Source organism: Spinacia oleracea, chromosome 1 (assembly GCF_020520425.1).
Source record: "Spinacia oleracea cultivar Varoflay chromosome 1, BTI_SOV_V1, whole genome shotgun sequence".
NCBI classification, from domain to species: Eukaryota; Viridiplantae; Streptophyta; class Magnoliopsida; order Caryophyllales; family Amaranthaceae; genus Spinacia; species Spinacia oleracea.
In genome coordinates this window covers 98842765-98869201 of record NC_079487.1, presented here as the reverse complement: position 1 = coordinate 98869201, position 26437 = coordinate 98842765, and the positions used below count along the sequence as shown (strand labels likewise).

Sequence of the window (26437 nt, the reverse complement as noted above, 5' to 3'; positions counted from 1 at the left end):
AAATGTATCCTTGTGGGCTATCCAAAGGAAACAAAGGGGTATTACTTCTACAATACATCTGAGAACAAAGTGTTTGTTGCTCGAGATGGTGTCTTTTTGGAGAAGGATCACATTTCCAAAATGACAAGTGGGAGAAAAGTAGACCTCGAAGAAATTCGAGTCGAACAACAAACTCTAGAGAATGCTCAAGATGACATTCAAGATGAAACTCAGAGATCTTTAGAAGAATCTGGTGAGAATCATGGTCAATCTAGAAATGTTACCCCGCGTAGATCGCAAAGATATAGATCTCAACCGGAAAGGTACTTGGGTATTTTGACGAACGAGAGCTATGACGTTCTATTACTTGAAAGTGATGAACCTGCGACTTACAAGCAAGCTATGACGAGCCCTAGCTCCAAGCAATGGCAAGAAGCCATGCAATCTGAATTAGACTCCATGTCTGAAAACCAAGTATGGGATTTGGTCGATTTGCCAGATGGCTACCAAGCCATTGGAAGCAAATGGGTTTTCAAACTGAAAAAGGACAAGGATGGGAAACTTGAAGTTTTCAAAGCTAGATTGGTTGCAAAAGGTTACAGGCAAGTCCACGGTGTGGATTACGATGAAACCTTTTCACCAGTTGCAATGCTAAAGTCTATTCGAATAATGTTAGCAATCGCTGCATATTACGATTACGAAATATGGCAGATGGATGTCAAAACTGCTTTCTTAAACGGCGTTTTAACAGAAACTGTGTTTATGACACAGCCTGAAGGTTTTGAGGATCCAAAGAATGCTAAAAAGGTATGCAAGCTAAAGAAATCAAGCTACGGATTGAAGCAGGCATCCAGGAGCTGGAATATACGTTTTGATGAAGCAGTCAGTGACTTTGGTTTCATCAAGAACGCGGACGAATCTTGTGTATACAAGAAGGTCAGTGGGAGCAAAATTGCTTTCCTAGTATTATATGTCGACGACATATTGCTTATCGGAAATGACATTCCTATGTTGAACTCTGTCAAGATTTGGCTTGGGAAATGTTTTTCGATGAAGGATCTAGGAGAAGCACAGTACATATTGGGCATCAAGATTTACAGAGATAGATCTAAAAAGATGATTGGACTTAGTCAAAGCACTTATATCAATAAGGTGCTTGATAGGTTCAAGATGGCGGACTCCAAGCGAGGCTACCTACCCATGTCTCATGGAATGACTCTAAGCAAGACTCAGTGCCCAAAAACACTTGATGAGCGTAGACGAATGAATGGGATTCCATATGCATCATTGATTGGTTCAATAATGTATGCTATGATATGTACACGCCCGGATGTTGCGTACGCACTCAGTGCTACGAGCAGATACCAGTCAGACCCAGGAGAGGCGCATTGGACTGCTGCCAAGAATATTCTGAAGTACCTGAAAAGGCACAAAGATGACTTCCTGGTCTATGGTGGAGATGATGAATTAATTGTTAAAGGCTATACGGACGCAAGTTTCCAAACCGACAAAGATGATTTCAGATCACAGTCTGGGTTTGTCTTCTGCCTCAACGGAGGAGCAGTAAGCTGGAAAAGTGCTAAGCAAAGCACCATTGCGGATTCTACAACTGAAGCGGAGTACATTGCTGCACATGAAGCAGCAAAGGAAGCTATATGGCTAAGGAAGTTCATAGGAGAACTTGGTGTAGTCCCCTCCATTAAAGGACCAATAGCCCTGTATTGTGATAATAACGGAGCTATTGCACAGGCAAAAGAGCCTAGACACCACCAGAGAGTCAAGCATGTACTTCGTAGATTTCACCTTCTACGAGAGTTCGTTGAAAGAAAAGAAGTCGAGATAAGCAAAATTGGAACTGATGACAACATATCAGATCCATTAACTAAACCTCTGCCGCAAGCGATGCACAACTCGCACACTGCAGCTATGGGAATCAAGCATATTGGAGAATGGCTTTGATGTCTCTGTTTAATGTTTTAAAGTTTTAGAGTTTAAATCTTTGTAAAACATTATTGGTTAATCATTCACAATAAATGAAAGGAATTCATTTTTCCATTTAATTTGTGGTTTATTAAATGATGAGTCCCTTCAAATTTGACGATATATTCAAGATAGACTGTCAGGACCAGTCCTGTGACTAAGAAATGTCTATCAAGTGAACTTGAATGTCAAAGGTTGAAAATGGTCCCTAATCGGAGTTTTCTATAAAATTGGACGCATAGAAAACGTTAGACGATTAGAATGCAAGATGACTAGTAGTTCTGTTTCTTGAACTATGTGGACATGGCAATATCATAATCATTTGCATAGATACTTACTTTGGGAAGACTAGTATCGGACAAGACCTATGAAACTTTACTGTAAGAGATGAAAGTCTGTCATAAGTAAATTTCATTAAATTATTAGACACTAAATCCTCAATACCTGAGTGATTTGAGATTACTTGTTTGAAAACTGGTTGCTTTGACGTTGACCAACCGTCGCACCGTAAAAGGAGGCTATAAAGGCAACGCTCAGGTAATCACCTATCAAACGAAGTCTAATCTCAAGATCGCAAGATTGGGATTGTCCTCCCATAAATCGGGATGAGATGCTTAAAAGTTGTACAAGGCCACTCGGAGAGCTAGAAACTGTGAAATGCATGGCCGTGCTCGGATGAATCATAGGCTATGATTATCTGTTTATTTGATCAGTTGAACTCTGAAACCGAGGAACACCTCTGGACATAATAAGGATGACAACTCTTACCTTATGTTCAAGAGCAAGCATCGAGCGACAAAGGAATTAGGAAATGCACACTTGTCCCTAAGGACAAGTGGGAGACTGAAGGAAATAATGCCCTTGGTCCAAGTATGCATTCTATGTTAAGTCTAATAAATGCGGTTCAGTATTAATTGACAAGTTAATAATTCAGTGAGATCAAGTGAGCTGAATGCCTAGCTAGAGGCCGCTTCAGTTCAAGTGGAATTAATGATATTAATCCACAGCTTACTCTTGACTGAACCCGTAGGGTCACACAAATAGTACGTAAACGGATCAAGTATCTAATGGCATTAGATACTCTATCTATGAATATTCGGAACCGACGGATCTTGGTTTCAGTGGGAGCTAAGATCGTCACAGGCAAGAAATGAATACTCCGGAAACGATGATATTGCCGGAAACGGAAATATGGATCGTATCGGAAATATAAATATTATCCGAGTCGTAGATGTTGCCGGAAACGGAAACATGGTACGTATCGGAAAATATTATCGGAAATGGAAATATTGCCAGAATCGGAAATATTGCCGGAAACGGAAATATTGTCAGAATCGGAAATATTACCGGAATCGGAAAATAATTCCGGAAACGGAAATATTAAATATTTGTTCGAAACGGAAATTAATTCCGGAATCGGAAATATTAAATATTGTTCGTATCGGAAATGAATTCCGGAATCGGAAAATTTAATCGGAAGCGCATCGTACGAATAAGCATCGGACGAGGCCTGCCGGACGAGGCCCAGCACGAAGCCAGGCCATCGCCCAGCAAGCCAAGCGCGCCGCACAAACAGCAAGGCCAGGCCCAGCAGGCTGCGCGCAGCGCGCGCAGCGCGCACAGCGCGCACAGCGCGCGCAGCGCGCACAGCGCGCACGCATGAGGCCCATCGTGGCTGTCGTGCGTGTGTGTGCAAGTGTTTGTGTTCGTGCACGTTTCCTAAAACATGCAGAGTTCGGTTAATGATTAAATTCCTAATTCTATTTGATAAATTAATTAAATTAGAGTTCTTGTAGGATTCTAGGTTTGATTAATTTGTATCTGAATAGGATTTCGATTCCCTTTCCATACCGCTATAAATATGAGGCTAGGGCTCACAATTTATAACACAAGTTTCAAAGTATTCAAAGTGAGTTTTTGAGAGAAAAATTCAGTCACACATTTGCCTATAAAGTGCCGAAAATAATAGTACCTTAAGGGCGATTCTAGTTGGTCAATCTTAAGGCGGATCCGGACGTGCTGTGGACTATCTACGGAGGGACGACACTTGGAGTCCTAAAGACTTGTTCTTGTTCGGTTCGGGCGCAGCTAGGGAAGGCACGCAACAAAGAGTATGCATCTAATCTATGCTAAATGATTATGTGTAAATAATATGTTTTCCTGGGTTTATGGTTTTTCCGCATGATTTATGAATTGTCATATGTATCATAACCTAACAGATACAACTTAACAGACCAGGAAAAAAAACAGCTAAAAGCGAAAATTTTACTCTGTAAGTCTTTTTTGAAGTGGGGATTTTGGCATGCTAGAAGTTAAGCGAAGAAAACTGATTACTTTAGAAGATCGAGTAGGGAAGGCTCACGAGGATCAACACGGATACTGTGATTCCCAAGTAAATTACAAAAACCCATTTCACAATCATATCAAAAAGTCTATAAATTGCAAAAACAATCTAAATCATAATCCTAGCATGCACATACAGTCATACAGATCGAACAAAAGACGAAGAAAATAAATTATGGACACCGAGTCTCGGCTTTTTTATATAGAAGACTTCAAAGGATACTAGCTATTCAACAACTCCTACCGTACAACACGAAAACCTCTTAATCAGCAACTGCATATCTTATAAGAAAAGCAGCAGTATACGTATACTGGTGATTAGTCACAGTTTTTACATTCGATCAGTTAAACTAATTAATAAGAAACTTGCATGCATATATGATATACCTTTAGCCGAGCAATTGTATAATAGTACGGGAAGGCCGTTGATGGTGTATGCATCTGATACATTTGGACCACCTCCAGTTTGCAGTGCTTGTGAAATGACTGCCTCAGTAACAGCATTCCACCACTCTCCTGCAATAATCCCACATATCATATAATGTTTATTTTCTGAAACATATACAATGAATTGAAGCATAGAATACAGTTGTATGATTAGTGGTGGAAGCATGCATTACCAAATATAAGAGGAACTTCCTTATAGGGTTTAAAAACAGTTCAAACCTAGGTATTAAGCAATATTTACAGAACAAAAAGATGAAAATAGATGATGAGTAGAAGGTAAATGCGGTTTAAAAACAGTTCAAACCTAGGTATTAAGCAATATTTACAATATAAACTATCAAGAATATATACGCCATATGCGCTTGAAGGAAAAACAGAAGCCATAATACAGTTTACCAAAGCAGGGGAGAATTGAAAGAAACTTCCATTGCCAACCAAATACTGCAGCCATTATTAAGAAATAGAAGTATGAAGTCTAAACGTAAGCAATTAATACCATCGTCTATAAGATTTGAATTTTTCATAACAAATTTTTATCTCCAAATCCTCAAACTTGTTCATCATCACAAAATCACGAGGTGAATTGGAAAAAATCATAGCGAACAGAAACGGTACGCCTGAAAATCTGTAAGAGTTTATGGGACTACAACCAACACAACAACATTCAAACCGACAAATAGAATTGCACAAAAAGGAACTGAGCTACGATCAAATATTTCGATTTCGATTTTACCTTCTCCAGAAAATGACCGATGCATAACACATAATCAATTGGTGATTTCAATGGTTTACTATGCACTATTTCCCCTAATATGCGATCAATAGCAGAACCCTGCATTCAAAACCCAGAATTTGACAGAACAAATAACTATGTAAAACACTTTCCCCAAAATGAATACTATCAATAAACCAATTATAAATTGCATTTAAAAAATCCTACCTTTGTAACACCTACTGGTCGAACCTCAACAGACCTACTACCTTGCACAACTTCAACGGATGCATTTGAAATAGGACCCGTCCAAAGGTGCTGTAACATGTCCCTTGCTTGCAATCTTCCAAACTCAAAATCTGCCGAAGAAACATATCCGAAGCAAGCAATGAGTTAAAATGACAGAAAAACTACCTAGGACAAGAAACATAGCAGCATATTGGTATTAAGGAGTAAATAAATTACGTGAAACTAAGTAGGCCAAGATATATACCAGCATACTTATAATTCCATACAAGGGAAGTATCACGAAGCTCAATAGTCGAACGAGGAGTTCTTTCCTTAAAATACTAAAAAACATGCTGCAGAAACATGAACCAAACAGTCACAAGTGAATACAAAGACTAAATCATAAACAAACAAACAAACAAACAAATAAAGAAAACTTGATAATTCAAGCTAGGCAGCATCTCAGTGGATTTAGTGTAAACTTTCAACCACCTTCTCCCTCGGTCTCCTTCCTCCCTGGTTTTCTTTTACTTTTGTCATTTTCTCCTCAATTTGTTATTTTCAATCTACTTTGGTTTAGAAAATCAATTATTTTCTATTCTTTGATTTGGCGATAAATTTCTACAATGATTTTATCATTTTATTCAACTTTGATGAATTACTCATTAGTTTATCACATACTCAAATTAGCAAACTCATTGATACTATCATCAACTAATAATATGATGCACAAAAAGGAACTGAGATTAATTACCTTGACGCCATTTCTGGCTTGCCCTTCTCTTCTACAGCTGTTATCCCAGAGATGTGCTTCATACCGCCCCGTCCATCTATGCCTGTTCACAATTTTTAAAAATTAAAAATTTACCATTTACATTTCCAAAATGAAAACAAATTTATTTAAAAAATAAAAATTTACCTCGTAACACCTCTGTAAATGGAGGTCCTCTGACCAAAAGTATCAGAAATCTTCTTCCGCCATTGTTGCTGTTGTTAGCGGTGTAACTCGGGACCAACTCGGTCTGAGTCGACTCAACAGATGCCCCAAACACTAAGCCCCACTTCCACCGCACCCAAGATGAATCGCCGTCGAGTCATCCACCTCAGAGCCGGAGTTTGCAGAGAACGCGGCTTGAAATCCGGCTGAAGACGTCATCGCTTTCAGATCTAGGTTTGCCTCATTCGTATTCGCTAAGCTTGAATTTTAAAACAAATTTTAGAGATTGGGATGATTAGTGAGAGGAGACTTTGAAGGGAAAGCTCGATTCTGATTCTGAAGGAGAGTCAGAGAAACTTTGGAGTTTCAACAATGGAGATCTGGAAAATTTGAGAGAGAAAGAGTTGTACAGGGGAGGCAGGCCGAATATGAGAGAGAAAGGGAATAGGAGCAGGTAGGTCAAGCGTGACTGCGTCGCACCAAAATAAAAAAAAAGGTAATAATTAATTTTACCTCCTCTGCGTCGCAGAATTACTAATCTGCGTCGCAGATTAGTAATTTTTGCGGCGCAAAGGAGGTAATATTTTGCGTCGCATTATTACTAATCTGCGACGCAAATGACTCTGAGACTATTTTAGAGTCATCTGCGTCGCAGATTAGTAATTCTGCGACGCAAATGACTAATTTTAATGCTTAGAAATGTCAATTGCGTCACATGTTTAAATGTGCGAGGCAAATGTGGTGATGCAAATGATTGTTTTTCCACTAGTGTATTTTGGTTTGGGTTGTTATGGTTCCAACTCGTATGGAGTCCATTAACTATCATCTAATGTTTAAAAGTTGGTTATTTCCGCTGCGTAATTCTGTAATCCCCCGTAATTTTATAAATTTTATTAATATATTTTAACGTATATTATTTATATTTAAATAAGAATTTATGAATTTTAGTAATAAATATATAATTAACGTATATTTAATTTATTTTAATTACGTTCTAAATATTTAACGATTTATGAAATCAAAATAGTTTTGAATTTTGCTTTGAAAAGAATTCGAATTCAGAAAACAATCCGAATCGGTTTTTGATTCATACACTCAAACCCAAATCCTAATCCTAGCCTAATTTTAAAAAAGCCCAAATTTATAAAACCCAAAATTGACTCACAAGTTTCACTCCTCTCAAACCCACATACAATTCACGTTATTTTTCCTCCTTCCTCTCTTTCACGTCTTTTTGGTATTTCTCTTCTTCCTCGTTTCTTTAACTCCTGCCGCGCCACCACTCACCTTCGTCCACCGTCGGCTGCGCCACCATCACGCGTCGTGCCGCTCCATCGACCACCCACACACTAGCATTCGCTGCTGCCCCTCGGCCAGCGTTCCCCTTTCCTTCTTGCTTCCTGCGCATTCAACCACCACCTCGACCAGCGGGCAACCACCAGCGTCTGTCACCTACGCCCAGCCACGCACCACCGTGTGCGACTCTGCCGCCAGCCCTCTTCCGTCGGGTACCTCCTCTTCTCTCTTTCGTTTATTTTTCTCTTTCTTTCTTCTTTCTCACTCGTTGCTCTGTGTTCGAACCAGCAGCCACCAGCCCATCACCACCGCAGTCACCTCCGGCTCGTTGCTAACCTCTTGTCGCCAACCCTGCTCGCTGCCGCGCAGCCCTACCGCCGGCCAGCACTTCCTCTCTCCTTGATTTGGTTGATTTTCTTAAACCCTAAACAAATTGATGTTTTAATTATGTTTATTAATTTAATTTATGTTTCTTGAATTAAAATTATAATCGTTATGGTTTAATCAAAATTTTCAGATTATATGTTGTTGAAATTAATTTAATTATTTTCAGATATGTTAATTACGTTAAGTTAGGGTTTTAATGAAGTTTTATTAATTTAATTCATGTTTCTTGAATATAAATTATAAGTTTTTATGATTAAGTTAGATTTTCAGATTATATATTATGCTTAATTAATAATTTAATTTTCAGATTACATAATTGAATTGAAATAAGAGTTTTAATTATTTAAAGCATGAATTTTAAGGTTTTAATGGCTTTAATCATAATAGAATGATTATATATTATTAAAGCTATTATTTTTATGATTTTAAAAACGTTGATTATGTTTTGTGGAGGTTTGAAATTATTTTATATTGCTGAAAATTTAAAATATAATGTTTGCGAAGAATTTTCAACGAATTTCAATCACTAATTCAATAATTATGATGCTAGGAAATCAAATGTTCAAGTTTTAATGTTAGGGAAGGTCTACATATGTTTAGGATGCATTTAGAATGCTTTATTATGGTTGCCAATGATTAGAAATTGATTGGGATTATTTGTTGGTTGTTTTAGGCGGAGAATTCTCTTTAGGCGACTTTTGAAAGTGTTAAAGTGGCATATCAGTTTGTTTACACAAGGTACGTACATACCTGTGTGTTTGTGGATGTGTGCTGTATTGAGATTATGTTGAATATATATTTATGAACTTGTTTATGTTGGAAATTCATGTTCAATGTCGTTGAATTAATGCGTTGAGCATAGAACTTTGTTTTAAGAATTAAATCATGTTAGCATTTAAGATTGATGCAAGCATGTCAGTTTGGGAACTTTATAGTAGTTTATTTATTGGCAGAGATCTATATTGATCGTTGTTCCCTTTTAGCTTTCCACTACCTTACAAGGGCCGAGGACCTTGTTTGGTAGATGGCACTTTATATCAAGAAAGTCAGTTAACCATTTGGTAAAGGAAGAATTGAAAGAGTTGCAAATGATTCTTGATTGAAGCTTGTGACCACCTTTTAGTGCAAAGATAAAAGAAGTTGAATACTTGTTGATTTTATTATCTGTGTAATTGACAAGTCATAGTTAAGTGTTAAAAAGTAAATCATGTAAAGTGAAACTGAGTAGCAATAGCTTTAGACTGTGCACGTCTAAAGTGACGGACAATCAGGAGTTGGGGTCATGGGTCGCCTATGACTTTCTCTGGGCCGGATTGATCACCGGTTCTATTTTATTCAAAAGTCCCTCGATATCGCAGGTCAGTGGGGTTTACGGAGTCGCGCCCGTACCTCGTCTTCCTTAGTGAAGAAGTTTCTAGTAGTCAACTTAGTCCATTGACTATTTCAATTAAAATAATGGTAATGATACAAAGGTCTAGTTCAGTCAAATATAGTCTTCAAGTCAATATGTTTTGGTTATCCTTGCTTACGTTTTATTAGTATCATGTTAGGATTGTTCGTTAAATAGAATCATGTTAGGATTATTATTGATTTAGTATGGAGTACTCAGCTTTGCTGATTACGTGTTTTTGCTTGTGCATGTTGATCATGGCTATGCCTTATTGATCCTGTGATGACCGAATCTTTGGTGAGCAGTCTCTAAGGATCAATAAGCATTGTCCATCTGCAGGTTTGAAGATGTTGCATCATTGGGATCGGGAATAGAGAGTTTGTATTTAGTTTTGATTTGCTAAGTTAACTTGGGTTTGTTTAATTGGACTTTAAACTTGTTAGTTGATCTTATTTTCGTTGATTGGTTTTGGGATTAACTATGTAATCGATCATTTATAAACCTAAAGTTAGTTTTATGTTTTCCACTGCAAAATTCTGAATAAGCTGTTACGTTTTCACACGGGCGATAATGCCTTGATAATTCTCTATGTTTTATATTAAAAGAGTACTTTAGAAAAGGGAGAATTGTCGGGGTGTTACAAATTCTGGTACTATCCTTAGTCGTTATCACGGTGGCGGTAATACTTTAGTAATTCAATTTCTTTATTTTAAGTTGGAAAATAGTTTTATAAAAGTAAGGAATTATTAGGATGCTACACAATAAGCCCACAACGTTCATATACATGAACCCTGTATGCATCACTTTGGTCAAAAACCAATTTATTGTTTAAGAAAATGAGCAGTAGCATGGGCAATCATACAATCTCTCTCCATATCTCCAATCGAAGACCTCCCATCACGAGACGTCCCTCATCAAGCTGCTTGGTGAGGATTCACAATGATATCAGAGTGATGCCTTCCACCTGTTTGGCGATTTTTTTGCTGGATTTATTCTTCTTTCATCTGATGCCATCTAAGTGACTGACTCTATATTGATTGCAGGTGTACTTTACTATGTACGAGCAACTCTGTATTTATATTTTAAATTGGAAGTTAAATTTCCATTTTAAGTTATTTCATGCAGGGGCGGACCTACATGGTCCTTGAGGGGACCAAAGGGACCCCCATTTTTCTGGAAAAAAACTGCAAGTTTACATATTAATTATTAATGTCAGTTTAGAGCAACAACAAATATCTATAGGTCAATGGTTAGCGGAACCGCCCAAACATTAAGGCCTGCAGCGCGGAGATCAGGGGTTCGAACCCTGAAAGCTTGTACTTTTCATAGCTTCATTATTTCATTTTTTTTCTTTACCGTTCACCATTCAGTCTTCAATTCTTCATGGTTCTTATATATACTATAAAATGATATTTTCTTTATACTTTGATATCTTCCTGATTTCTTCCTTTGTACTTTTTGGTTTTTTGTATTTGCAAAGATGTTAGTACTGTGCTTTATATTTTACTTGGTATATTTGTTCTATTTTATTAAAACATTTAGGGGTTTAATTATATAATAACACAATGACCCATAAACATTAAAAAATATGCAACATTTTTTAAAAAAAAATTATTCCGTAGAGTAGTCTGTCATTGTTTTTGCTACTTGTTAAGTGTAATTATAGTGTATCAAATTTCTTTTACCTTATAAAAACTCGTTGTATATGTACACTCGTAATATTTTTTCAACTATGGTTGTAGTTTGGACCGATATATTGATTTTTATTGCTATTTTTCCTTAATAAAAGAGGACAAGAGGTAAATAGAAGGATTCATATTGCATAAGCAAATAATTAAAAAAAATTGGACCCCCATTTCTAAATTCCTGGGTCCGCCACTATTTACATGTCTTATTCTCTGTGCAAACTTGTAAAGTTTTTCTAGTTGTGGTGCATTAGTAGATGGGAATCATCGACTTTCAGTTCTGGAGATGGTGCTGCTACAATCACTGTTACAAATCCTCTTTGGGTTGTAAAGACGAGATTTTAGGCTGGTTTATAATATTCAAGAAATGTGCTGTCGTGTATGTGAGCAGTTCACTGCCATGTTCCGTAGAAAGGTCTTCTTGCATTTGTACACTAGCGAAGGAATGGACGAGATGGAGTTCACTGAAGCCGAAATTTATTAGCTAAATAAAATTACTTGGAAAATTGAAAAAGAAATTGAATTAATTGGGGGAACTTGGAAAAAAAATTGAGCAAGGTTTGTTAATGGAGGAACATGTAAATTGGAGGAAGAAATAAAGAAGGAAGGAAGAAAGGAGGAAAGTTCAAAGAATAGTTGGATGTGGGCCGCACTAACGGCAGTTTTGACCGAAGTTATAATTGGGTGGCGATTTCCTTAACAGGGAAAGTTTAAGGTGGTTATTTAAAAAATATAAAATAATTATAAGGTGGTTATTTCAAAAGTGGAAACTTTGAATGTGGTTTTATCGGAAAAATCCAAAAAAAAAAGTGTCTTAGAAACTTAGAATCCAACCTTCATTTGCTCGTATTTTGTTTATTTAAGTCTTTTTAGAAATTTTATAATAGTTTTATATATAGAGTTATTATGTTTTTATAGCTAATTTAAAATAAACTTTTATGAGGAAAATGTACCAATACACTCACATCGGGATATCCCTTGCTTAATTACTAGTATTGTTTATAAGCCTTTTTGATATTGTAATGTCGTTCATTCTTATGATTTTAGACTCAATAAATTATCCCCAAAATAGATGCATCCTCGTCGTCAATCCTGCTTGTGTCTATTGTGGGCACACAAACGCCCCGATCAACCCTCAACCCTCGTTGTTGTCACCAAATACAAGAGTGCTCATTCTGAATCAAATGTTTTCTCGTGCTCCTACTAACCCTGATACTCTCATTCCGCACAAGGCTTGTGCCCTTGCCGCCAAAAGACAAGAGCACGTCGCACGATCCAGTGTCAAAACATTGGGACCGTGACACCATGACTTATTGATCCTTGTGTCGAAATCAGTTGAACGGAAAAATTAGAGTCAAGAATTATAAGGTGCTTGCATCGGACCGGACACAGATTTATCCTTTTGGTTAAAAATGATCTTACCGCATTCTACATTATCCTTCGTGATTTACTTTCAAGCGGAGGACTTAAGTTTGGGAGTTAGCATGGTGCACAATGAGTTAGATTTACTTAGTCAAACCAATGGATAATACTGTTTATTTTGGATTCTTAGATTTACTTAGTCAAACAATGGCCGATATTATTTTGAGCGCTAGACGCTTCGTTAGTTATAAATCCCGCATCTGGATTTTTCAAACAGAATCACTAAGAACGCGTATTCAACATTCTTTTGTTTTTCCGAGCTACAAGTTTTTGGTGCCACGGCCCGTGTATTTTGTGTACATTTTGGTACGTTAGTTTGCTTTTAATATAATATCTTCTTCTCTGCGTTAAAAAGAAAAAAAACATTCTTTTATCAAAATGAAATTCTTAATTTAACTTTCATTTTCCTAATTTGAAATCTTCTTCTTTTGTTCTTCTTCATCTCAATATCAGTCTATTGCACATAGCACTTTTTTTGTGTCAATGTTTCACAACACTTAGCCAATCAAGTCCAACAATGCAAATGTCCCAAGGGTAAACGCAAGTTTCATAGAAAATTGAGCATAAAAGTTGTCATGTTTGTTATGTTGTTAGTATTCCCAGACACTTTGTTTACAAACTTTTAGAGCTTGATTTTCCTCACCCATTCTCAAGTGTAAGTAGGTTGATAGAGAAAACAAGTGTTTGAAAAGATTGCATGTATTCAAAGATATAAGGAGGATGGCACGGGGAGGACATATCCACCCCATGAATTTGAGTTGGATTAAAATTTTAATTGAGTATTTGTTATTGACGTGTCTCTGGGTTGGATGCACAACAACTTTGTAACATCCCTTGATTTCTCTCTTTTAAAACCAACATAATTAAGAGAAACTTAGAAGTATTATTGTTACGTGATTACGTTAAAGGCTAACTAACTTAACTAATGTAGCGGAAATAAATCAAAATGCTTTTCTTTATAGAACAACAGTAATCGAAATATAATAGAGTATATTCGATTAAAAACCCTCGATTAAAATCCTAAAATCTGAATCCACAAATAAAAACAAACTTAAATATAAACCCTAACTAGGGGAACTCTCCATTAATCCTGTATACAAGCATGTCACATCATCACAATAAATTGTTCATCAAAAGGTGAATAGGGTCAAGCCAAAACAAATAGGAAATTCGGGTTAGCAAAATCTAAGTACAAATATATGCAAGACATGTAAATCATATACATATAGTTGAATATGCTTTTACAAACCATTTAATTCAAACATGCTTAATTGAAATAATAGAAGATCCATTTTCTAAAATTAGAAACTTTTCATAAATAATAATTTTCCAATTCAAGCAACTTTCCAAAAATAGATTTGAATGAGAATTTGGAAATCCAAAATCTCTTCATATCTCCTCTTCCTTTCTAAATGTGCATACCTCCAAGCTAGTATGTCATCACAAATCTATACATTGGGGTACTAACCAAATATTGTCAACTAATGATTCGTATTAACTTTAATGTTCTATTTAGTCCATTTCACTAAAGACTTTCCAATTCCATACCATATGATAAACCAATAACCTCCTTTTATTTAATCAAGCATAAAATGTCGATTAAATAACATGTTTAAATAATTGATTAATTATTAAATTAATAAAATCCATCAATAATTTCGAAGTGCCCTTTTATAGTATCATTAACACTTAAAAATCAGTATATTAATTACCCCGTTCGAAATTCACAAACCATTTTTCCATAAATTCGAAAATAAAATCGAAATTATAGTTCACAATTCAATTGAAAATTGATTAATAAATTATAATATAATAAATCAAACCATATATAGATGTAACACATAATTTATCAAGCCACATACACGTATCTTAATTAACTATCACCTCACACAAAGATTAATTTGATCCAACTACAGAGAGTTCTTAACAATTAATAAATAAAATCCTAATTAATTCCTGATTGGACAATTAAATTAATAACAATAAATCTAATTGTATTAAATTTATTAATAAGTTAGCATGCATACTAAAAATATTATTAATCATAATTTAGAACTCATGGTTTAAAATACACTTTAAAAATTACGGCATTAGGTTGAAAGAGTTTAATTAGTAAAAAATGACCTTAGAGAAAGAAGGCTTTGAAACCAATTGGGGTATGGAAGTCACGAACCAAGGGGTAGACTTCGGAGGCAGGGAGTGCACAATGGGGTGATGTGGTGGTGGTATTGGGGTTTTAGATAAAGGATTTAGAGCCAAAAAGAGAAAGGGAAAGTTAAGAGCGGGCATGAGAAAGCGCTCAACTTTTAGTGTGAGGAATGATGAATGAGTTATTGTATTATAGGTGTAGGATTAGGGTTAGGGTCAAAATGGCCCTTACAAATAGATTCGGAGTTGATGTTTAAGCTAGGAGAAGATTCTGAATCTACTCATGATTGTGGCGATTTTTGGTTTATAATAAAATTGATATTATATATAAATACAAAAGGTAAAATCACAAAATATTAATAAGAGGCTTGAATAATTATTTAGTATTTATCTTGATAATTTCATAATTTATCTTTAAGTATCCGGGGTTTTAGGAAATTTTGAATTGGTAAAACTCTTAAAATCTAATTTTAAGTAGAATTATTTTATTTTTCTTAAATAAATTGGAAATATAGTCTCATAAATATCTTATTATATGAAACCGATTTGATAAAATATTAACAAAAATTTTTTACTAAAATAATTAGGAATTTATATCCATTTTAATTAAACAAATAAAATCCAAAAAAATAAAATTAATTCAGTTTTGTAAATAATATTACTTATAAAATTATTGAATATTTTCCCTCCAAAATAATTTAATATCAAATATATATATATTGAAAAGTGCATAAAATGATTAATAAAATGCCTAACAGTATGGGGAATTACAACTTCTATCCCCCACTTACCCGTGTTCAACCTCACTAGAAATAGAATTTTCATTCATCTTGTTTTATTTTTATTTTTAAAAATCTTTGTCATTCCAAACCTAAATTATTAATAGAGGCCTTCTTGTTAATAAATCATAACTCATCATGCTTTATTCAACACCATGGTGTATAAATTATGTCTTGGTGCTTATTTATAAGCCCCTTAGTCTCTTGCCTGGAAACATCCTAGCTAGTTTTTAGAATGTTCTTACACGCTTATATTATAGAATAGTCCCTATCTAGAATTTTCTGTGTGCTTTTCATGTAATTAAGCACATTTATGTACCTACGAAATTGTTTATGAAATAATAGAACATTTACGACCATAACCAGTGGCGGAGCCACCCTTGGTTATAGTTTGTCACGTGAAGCACCATTCTCCCAAAAAAAGTTCAAAGAAAAAGCAGGAATAACAAATTTCGTGCATAATGAATTACACAATGTTTCTTTGGTTCACTGGTTCGTGCACCTTTGTTTCTTAACCTTTTTCCTAGGTTCGAAACCTCATAATTGCTACTTCTTTATTTTAACTTTCCAACCTTCTCTATTTATTTGTTGATTAAATTCCCCATATATTCTGCAACTCTCTCTTCTTTACTCCTCTATTTTCCCATACATTATGGCTTACATACATTTTCTTTTTAGTCAGTATTTATTTATCTATTTTGGTAAATTATTTCCGTCCTTTTACTTTTAAGTTTTGAACATTTCCTCTTCCTCCTAGTCCTTTGGTATTTATGTTTATAATGATTTAAAATTAAAATTGTGCGCTTGTATCCCCAATGAAAAGTATATTGCCCCAAATAGTAAAAAGTAAATAATTTTGAGAACTTAGTTAACACTACGTATTTAATGCAATCCCTATTTGTAATTTGAAATAAGGTATTCAATGTATTTTATCATATGAGAAAAAGTATGGGCTTTTGAAATAATTTATTGAAGTGTGTCGTCTGTGGACAATAAGACAAAGGTGACACGCCATTTAAAAGTTCCTGGATCGCCGATGTCAAAGAGCCTTTCATTCTAGTCTATTATAATTTTTCCCCAAAAAGTGTTCTCTTAGGTGCCTGCAAAGGTGCTTTAGAGTGGAAGAACATTTGTGATACAGTGACATTTGTTCCTCCCATGGAAGCAGAGTTAAGTGTAAGGTTGGGGTCTTACCTTTTAAAATTGTTACCGTTTGGGATATGTACATTTATTTTCACCGTTTGAGACCTACTATTAACTTTCCAGATAAAACTAACCCAAGCAAACAAATGGTTAGTCCCATTGGTTAAAAGTTTAATCCCCTCCACGTGTCATCTATAGGTTGGTTTGTATGCTAATCATGTCAAACATTAACCAATGAGAATTAAGCATAGAAAGTATGCCCAATTAGTAATGATAATTATAGGAGATTAAAATATTATTTAGGGAAGGAAATTGAATCAATATTTTTTAAGGAGAATACCTAATTCCAAATCGCTTTCTTTTTTAAAATTAGATGTTAGTTAATCTTTAGTTATAATTAATTATTCATCCAATTTCATTTTTCATCACCCAAGATTCTCAAATTTGTCTTTCAAAAACTCACTCTCATATTAATCACCAATAAAATAAAACAAAATAAACTCAAATCAAACAATTAATTCAAATTCATCACTAATGGAATAATATTTCCATTGCTCATGATATCCAAAGGAATCACCCCGTTCCCTAGAATCTTCAACATATGTTTCATCTTTCTTCTCAATGTCAATCAAAAATTCGTTGAGGATTAAAAAAAACAACAAACAAAATCAATGGCTCCCCTCAAACTCACCTACATACACTAAATTTACGCTTTCGATATTTATTGAGTTGATAGCAATTCTTGATGAATTTCATTTTTCTCCGGTCGAAAATTGACCCAAAACCCCTGTTGCAACCCCCTTGTTGCAGCGTACATGTAATAATACGCTTCAACAACCAGTAGGTCAACGCGGGTCAAACTTTATAAAGGGTTGTTGCAGCGTACAAATTAATTGCCCGCAGCAAGAGAGTTTTTTGCAGCGTACAAAGTAAAAGCCCCCTGCAATAGCCCATTTATTTTGCAGCGTACAGATAAAAGCCCCCTACAATAAAAAAAATTCGCTGCAAAGCTAATTAAGAAAAACATTTCATCTCAAACCTAAGGACCATTTCCACGCTCAGTACTCCCTCTTCTTCCCTCAGCTTTCCCTGCGTACTCTCTCACCTCCTCATTCTTCTTCTTCTTCATCTGCTCTCTTTCTCTCTCTAATTCGTGGTTTTTTTGGGGTTTTTTGCAAGTAATTGTTGAAATTGGGTGACAATTCGTCTTGGTTTTTGTGAAAATTTGCTCGACTCCTTCTCTCCAAGCATCTGGCCTTCGACCTCAGCCTTCGAACTCAGCCGCCGTCGAACTCAGCCGTCGAACTCAGCAACTCAGGCGTTGCTCGGCCCTGCGTCGCTGTCTTCGCCGATGGGTCTGTGTTCTCGCCTCATCTCCCCCTAATTTCGTATTTTTAGGGTTTGCTTTCAGTCAATTCTTGATTTTTCCCCTAATTTCGTATTTTTAGGGTTTGATTATATAAATTATTCTTATTTTTTGTGTTAATTGATACATTTTTTCCGATTTTGATTGTTAGGGTTTTATTTTTTCCGATTTTTTTCCGATTTTGAATGTCAACCCTAAAGTGGATAATATTTGGTACCCTATGAATTACTATATCACTTTGATGATTTTCTATTTAGTATATGCTTTTACTATGGTTCTGCTTTATTTGTGTTTTGTTTATGTATCTGTTTCTATTCTTACTGGCACGATATATAGCTGGTTAGTTTCCTGTTAGTGTGTAAGAATTAATTGAGTTATTAGACCGTCTTGAGTTCGAACTGTTTGGATAGGAACTGAGACACCGGCCAATAGTGTGCTCTAAGTAGTGAAATATCTGTTAGATGTTGGTGTGTATTTTTCTAGTGAATTTTGTTGACTTTGATTTTCTTGATTTGGTAAATACTATCAGTCAAGTGCTAGGACGGTGAGGAAAGATAAGCCACGTGGGCGTCATCATGGTCTCACTCAACAGAAGAGGCAAGAGATAAAGGAAGCTTTTGAACTGTTTGACACTGATGGCTCAGGTTTTGAATCTGTTTAGTGTTTCGAATTTTATATGTCAAACCATTTAGTTTTTTCTCGCAATCTCGCCTGTTTGATTCAAATTGTTATTTTCAGGAACTATTGATGCTAAGGAGTTGAATGTTGCTATGAGGTATTATTCTTTGTAAATCCTAAGGTTTTGATATACCACTACACACTTAACACAGTTACCTGACCTAAAACTGCATCGTTGCAGGGCTCTGGGTTTTGAGATGACAGAAGAGGTATAAAATCTGTCATTTTGTTGGTTTTTTGTTGATTACGATTGAAATATTTCTTCTCTGAATACTTGCAAAAAGATAACCTATGTTCCTTCCACTATTCTTTTTCTTCTGTGGGTTCTAAGACACTCAGACAAGGGTGTGGCCTCCTTAACTGACACTTCAATATTTACCCAGAGTCTCATAATACCTCAACGGCTCAACCATCTCGAACCACATATTCATAGAGAAAATTAGAAAAATAAAACAAGAGAGGGATAATGAAGAGAAAGTTGTGCATATGTATACTCACAAATGAGCTTGAAATGAGAATTCATACAAGAATTAGCAAACAAGTCAACCTGAATTGTGTTGTGTCTTTATGTATCTACAATTACAACCGGATCTGAAAAAGAAAAGGTATTTTAGAGTGAGGATATGTTTCTTATACTTGTTATGTCATGTCCCCATCCCCGTGTTTAATTTTATGACACCTATCTTGCCCTGGCACTTGGACATGTACACTTGTACTCGACACTCGTACCCATGTCCAAGTAACATAGATGATTATACTCTTATAAAATGTTCATGTTTTACTTGAGATTCAAATGCATCATTTAAGTTTTTAGGCCACCTCCTGAAACTATCTTGAGTGCAGTAACTGCTAGTGCCAGCCCCTTTCTCTGAGCTTATTTAATTATGTCAGCGACAAACTACAGTACATCCAGCCTCTCTCATAGTTCCCATATATCATATATGGGCCACCTGAAATTTATTTTAAGGTATCCTTTTTATAGATTATATTTACTCACCATTTTTGCTCTGGTTGCAATAAAGGAGGGGAAAGGTAATTGATTAAGGGGACTGCGGTTTGTTATAACAGCTACTGTGCTTGACTTTTTGTGTTATTTCAGCAAATCAATCAAATGATTGCGGATGTTGACAAGGATGGAAGTGGTGCCATTGATTTCGATGAATTTTGTCACATGATGACTGCTAAAATCGGAGAAAGAGACACTAAGGAAGAATTAATGAAAGCATTTCGTATAATCGACCAAGATAATAATGTAAACCTCTGTTTATTCTTGTTTTAGTGTCTTATTTCAGTCATCAGTGATTTGTTTTGTCTATTTGACCAATCTAGATTTTCCAGGTTTACGTACTAATCTTCTTTTGTGATATAAAAGTACAATCTCTGCATCTGTTTCCAGATTCTTTACTTGTAGATTTCCAATATGTAGTTCAAAATCCCCATATATATATATTGCAGGCCATTTTGGTAATTCCAGTTGTTATCTTACCTAAATATTGTATTGTTATCTGCTACAGGAACACTAATGTCCCTGTCTTCCCTGAAGAAGTATGTGTCACCTAGTTGGGGGCAGCCATTTGTAGGAGCTAGCATTTTGGCAGTTTCAGGGAATGGAGCTAGCATTTGGAGAGAGGCTGAACTTGAATCTTGGGACGACAAACTCAATAAAGGCCTGGTTGTATTTCGTGACGATGGAAGCTCAGAGACGGTGGGGGCAGAAGCAATGTCATTATCATTCGAGTGACAGATCGAAGTAGACTGATCATAAGGTTAGAAGTTGTTCACTCTTCTCTTTTCATGCTATTTGACATCTTGTAGCTTCATTTTTGTAACATCTTTAAAGATTTATTATTATAGACTCTACGAAGGCTTGCTCAGAACCGTGAGGCAGCAAGGAAAAGCCGGTTGAGGAAAAAAGTAAAACATCTAATTTTGTTTCTTGCATGTACTTTGGTGTTGGTTAATTATTTAATTTGTTTTCTCATTTAATTAATTAATGGAATTAGCTGAAGAAGGATTCCATGTGGGGAAAAAATAAGTCATAAAGCTAATATGAAAATCGGCTAAGTTTCTACTTGTTTTTAATTTTTGGTCTTTAACATGCTCTTGTATTATCTTTCTTTTTCTTTCCCTCCCTTTTTCTTTTTTGGAAATAGGCATAGGTTGTTCTTGGATTTGGGTGGAAATAGGCATATGATTAGTTGTAACTTTCCAAGACTCAATCCAATCTATTTATGTACATTTGAGACTTGTTTGGCTATATAGGTCATATTTAGGCTAAAATGACATTTTCGCTCCCAACTTTGAACTAATGAACCTAAGAACTCATTTAAAACTTACTATATGATTTATATGATTAGCTTTAACTTTCCAAGACTCAATCCAATCTATTTATGCACATTTGAGACTTGTTTGGCCATTATAGGTCATAATTAGGCTAAAATGACATTTTTCGCTCCCAACTTTGAACTAACGAACCTAATGACTCATTTTATTCTTATTACATGATTAATATGCATAGTATTAACTTTATAAAACTCATTCTAATCTATGTATGCACATTTGAGACTTTGGTCGTTATAGGTCATAGTTAGGCTAAAATAAGTCATTTTCGCTCCCAATTCATAACTAGATAACCTAAGGATTCATTTCAAACTTATTACATGATTAATATGATTAGTTTTAAATTTCCAACACTCGTTCCAATCTATCTCTGCACATTCGAGACTTCTTTTGCCGTTATAGGTCATATATAGGCTAAAATGTCACTTTCGTTCCCAACTTTGAACTAACGAACCTAAAAACTCATGTCAAACTTAAATACATGATTCATATGATTAGTTTCAACTTTCCAAGACTTAATCCAATCTATTTGGTTTAGCATATTTTGGAATTAGTATGTGTTTAAAATTATCCAACCCCAGGCTAAAATGACATTTTCGCTCCCAACTTTGAACTTAAGAACCTAATAGCTCATTTTAAACTTATTATATGATAAATATGCTTAGTTTTAAGTTTCTTAGACTTATTATAATCTATTTATGCACATTTAATGCTTGTTTTATCGTTGTAGGTCATATTTAGGATAAAATAAGGTATTTTCGCTCCCAACTTTAAAATAAAGAACCTAAGGACTTATGTTAAACTTATTACATGTTTAATATGCTTAGTTTTAAGTTTCTAAGACTTATTCTAACTACTTATACACATTTAAGGCTTGTTTGGTCGTTATAGGACATATTTAGGCTAAAATGACATTTTCGCTCCCAACTATGAACCAAAGAACCTAAGGACTCATTTTAAACTTACTAAATGTTTTATATGCTTATTTTTAACTTTCTAGTACTCATTCCAATCCATTTATGCACATTTAAGGCTCATTGTGTCGTTATAGATCATATTTAGGCTAAAATGACATTTTCGCTCCCAACTTTGAACTTAAGAACCTAATGACTCATTTTAAACTTATTATATGATAAATATGCTTAGTTTTAAGTTTCTAAGACTTATTTTAATCTATTTATGCACATTTAATGTTTGTTTTATCGTTATAGGTCATATTTAAGCTAAAATGAGGCATTTTCGCTCCCAACTTTTAAATAAAGAACCTAAGCACTCATTTTAAACTTAATACATGTTTAATATGCATAATTTTAACTTTATAAGACTCGTTCCAATCTATTTATGCACCTTTAAGGCTCATTAGGTCGTTGTAGGTCATATTTAGGCTAAAGTGCCATTTTCGCTCCCAACTTTGAACTTAAGAACCTAATGACTCATTTTAAACTTATTATATGATTAATATGCTTAGTTTTAAGTTTCTAAGACTTATTCTAATCTATTTATGCACATTTAATGCTTGTTTGATAGTTATAGGTCATATTTAGGCTAAAATGAGGCATTTTCGCTCCTAACTTTAAAATAAAGAACCTAAGCACTCATTTTAAACTTAATACATGTTTAATATGCATAATTTTAACTTTATAAGACTCGTTCCAATCTATTTATGCACCTTTAAGGCTCATTAGGTCGTTGTAGGTCATATTTAGGCTAAAATGACATTTTCGCTCCCAACTATGAACTAAAGAACCTAAGGACTCATTTTAAACCTACTAAATGTTTTATATCCTAGTTTTAACTTTCTAGGACTCATTCCAATCCATTTATGCCCATTTAAGGCTCATTGTGTCGTTTTAGGTCATATTTAGGTTAAAATGACATTTTCGCTCCCAACTTTGAACTTAAGAACCTAAGGACTCATTTTTAAATTATTATATGATTAATAAGCTTAGTTTTGAGTTTCTAGGACTTATTCTAATCTACTTATACCCATTTAATGCTTGTTTGATCGTTATAGGTCATATCTAGGCTAAAATAAGGCATTTTCGCTCCCAACTTTAAAATAAAGAACCTAAGCACTCATTTTAAACTTAATACATGTTTAATATGCATAATTTTAACTTTATAAGACTCGTTCCAATCTATTTATGCACCTTTAAGGCTCATTAGGTCGTTGTAGGTCATATTTAGGCTAAAATGACATTTTCGCTCCCAACTATGAACTAAAGAACCTAAGGACTCATTTTAAACCTACTAAATGTTTTATATTCTAGTTTTAACTTTCTAGGACTCATTCCAATCCATTTATGCCCATTTAAGGCTCATTGTGTCGTTTTAGGTCATATTTAGGCTAAAATGACATTTTTGCTCCCAACTTTGAACTTAAGAACCTAAGGACTCATTTTTAAATCATTATATGATTAATAAGCTTAGTTTTGAGTTTCTAGGACTTATTCTAATCTACTTATACCCATTTAATGCTTGTTTGATCGTTATAGGTCATATCTAGGCTAAAATAAGGCATTTTCGATCCCAACTTTAAAATAAAGAACCTAAGCACTCATTTTAAACTTAATACATGTTTAATATGCATAATTTTAACTTTATAAGACTTGTTCCAATCTATTTATGCACCTTTAAGGCTCATTAGGTCGTTGTAGGTCATATTTAGGCTAAAATGACATTTTCGCTCCCAACTATGAACTAAAGAACCTAAGGACTCATTTTAAACCTACTAAATGTTTTATATTCTAGTTTTAACTTTCTAGGACTCATTCCAATCCATTTATGCCCATTTAAGGCTCATTGTGTCGTTTTAGGTCATATTTAGGTTAAAATGACATTTTCGCTCCCAACTTTGAACTTAAGAACCTAAGGACTCATTTTTAAATTATTATATGATTAATAAGCTTAGTTTTGAGTTTCTAGGACTTATTCTAATCTACTTATACCCATTTAATGCTTGTTTGATCGTTATAGGTCATATCTAGGCTAAAATAAGGCATTTTCGCTCCCAACTTTAAAATAAAGAACCTAAGGACTCATTTAAAACTTATTACATGTTTAATATGCATAATTTTAACGATCTAAGACTCGTTCCAATCTATTTATGCACCTATAGGCTCATTGGGTCATTATAGGTCATATTTAGGCTAAAATGACATTTTCGCTCCTAACTTTGAACTAAAGAACCTAAGGACTCATTTTAGACTATTAGGACATTGTCATTAGTTTCTTGAATGTTAAAATGTGATATTTAATTTGTATTTAATCTAATGTTTAATTTAAATTTCTGTTTTTGTAAAGGTCTACACTCCGAGGATTGCGCCTTATGCGAGGAATTTGATGTGGTTCGTGAGCAATGGGCCAAGTTTTTTACCAGCAAGTATTTATTATTGGCTTTAGCGCGCTTGATCGAGTTGGTTTAGTTGTTATAGAATAAATTTTATATTAAAATGTATGTTTATGTTGAAATTGGAACATATATTTAAATGTAATATGTGCACTTAATTTGGTTTTGGGATATATAGTATACAAAACTCCAGTTGTTGTTTTTATATTTGTTATACAGGTTGCGTTATTCTATTATTGTTTTGACAGATTTCTATATTTGGTGCAAGGCACTCTAGGTATCCCTAAACAAAATTAGAATTTTCCCGCCAAAAGTGCTTTGTTGCAGCGTACATATATATTGTACGCTGCAACAAGGGAAAAAAAATTCGCAAAAATTCAGACTTGTTGCAGCGTACAAATAAATGTACGCTGCAAAAAGTTGAGTCTTTTGCAGCGTACATATATATGTACGCTGCAACAAGTCCAAATTTTTGCCAATTTTTTGGCACTTGTTGCAGCGTACATCTAAAAGCCCGCTGCAACAAATCACTTTTTGCAGCGAACTTGTACGCTGCAACAAGTTCAGACTTGTTGCAGGCCCCCCAGTTGCAGCATACGATGTACGCTGCAACAGGGGTCTAAAAGCCCGCTGCAATAAGGGTTTTTTCTACTAGTGACATATTTTTTATATTTTACCCAAATTGGTTTTGACATCTTCGATCATCTACCATCTTCAGTCGGATATAACCAACAAACTGCTGACTATCTAGATGAACTTACGGTCGCACCATTTCTAGGTTTGAGGAGTTCGTGTTCTTCGATAGAAAGTTAGTGAAAATTAATCTGGTTTTAGGGATGTTGTTAGGTACTCGATATGTGTCTACATTTTCTTGTTATTTTTCGGAATGCTCTATAAATTGATGCTAGTTTTGGTGTTCGACGAATGAGATGCACCATATTTCAACATTACTTCCCAAATTCTTTGTAAATAGACATGGATAACGGGTTGTTAATTGAAAATGCAAGAGTTGCGACTTTATTTTACTTTCTTTTTCCCCTATATTTATGCATCTAATTGATTTTATTGTTTATAATATGCTCATTTGGTTAATAATGGGTTGGGCTATGGTTAACTCACCATAATTTGTGTTTGATGTCCCAAAGGGTGAAAAAAATGTAGGTCCTAAAAGGTGAAACAGGGTCGGAAATTCAGAGGCCCTGTTCTTATTTATTTTATTTTATTGTGGAGGCCTTTTTTTTAATAAAATGATCAGTAACACCAAAAAAAAAAAATGTACATATTGAGAGTCGATCCCGCAACCTATGAAATATTAAGAAAATAGTGTACCATTAATCCACAAATCAATTAAGTATCTTCTATTTGCACAATTTATTATATAACCAATAATTGGGCTATGTAAGTTACCACTATTTTATTTTTTTGGCCCCCAAAAATTTAGGGCTTTGTGTTGGAGGTCCTATTAGACCTCCCTATAGATGGCCCTGAGTTGAAAAATATGAAAGGTTGGACCCCGAAATTCGTTTAATTCTTTTTATATGCGTATACATATGGTTGGTTGGTGTGGATAACTGTGAGTTAACCTTGAGTTAGCCCCATGGAACTTTCGTTGATGGCCTTGATTCCTTCTAGGCGATGTGCCAGAGTTGATCATTTCACACGTAGGAAAGAATGGAAGTGAGAATATTAATAGGGAATAGTAAGCAATAACAACCCGTAGTTAACAACTCGTAGTAGTAAAGATTTAGCCTTATAACCTCAAAGTTATACGATCAAACCCACTAGGGGCACTTTGGAGGTGAGAATTTGCCTTATAATCCTCCATCAT

The 26437-nt window shown here is 34.8% G+C and overlaps 1 protein-coding gene across 1 annotated transcript; it reads left to right on the top strand.

The window, feature by feature from the left end:
* Window positions 1-18753: 18753 nt before the first annotated feature.
* LOC130465549 (caltractin-like) lies at window positions 18754-24814 on the top strand (the record flags this gene model as incomplete). Its single annotated transcript, XM_056834352.1, has 7 exons — window positions 18754-18886; window positions 18981-19017; window positions 19102-19129; window positions 20020-20172; window positions 20435-20686; window positions 20775-20834; window positions 24564-24814. Coding segments are annotated over 5 exons (360 nt in total), but the record flags the coding sequence as incomplete, so codon positions are not given.
* Window positions 24815-26437: the final 1623 nt, after the last annotated feature.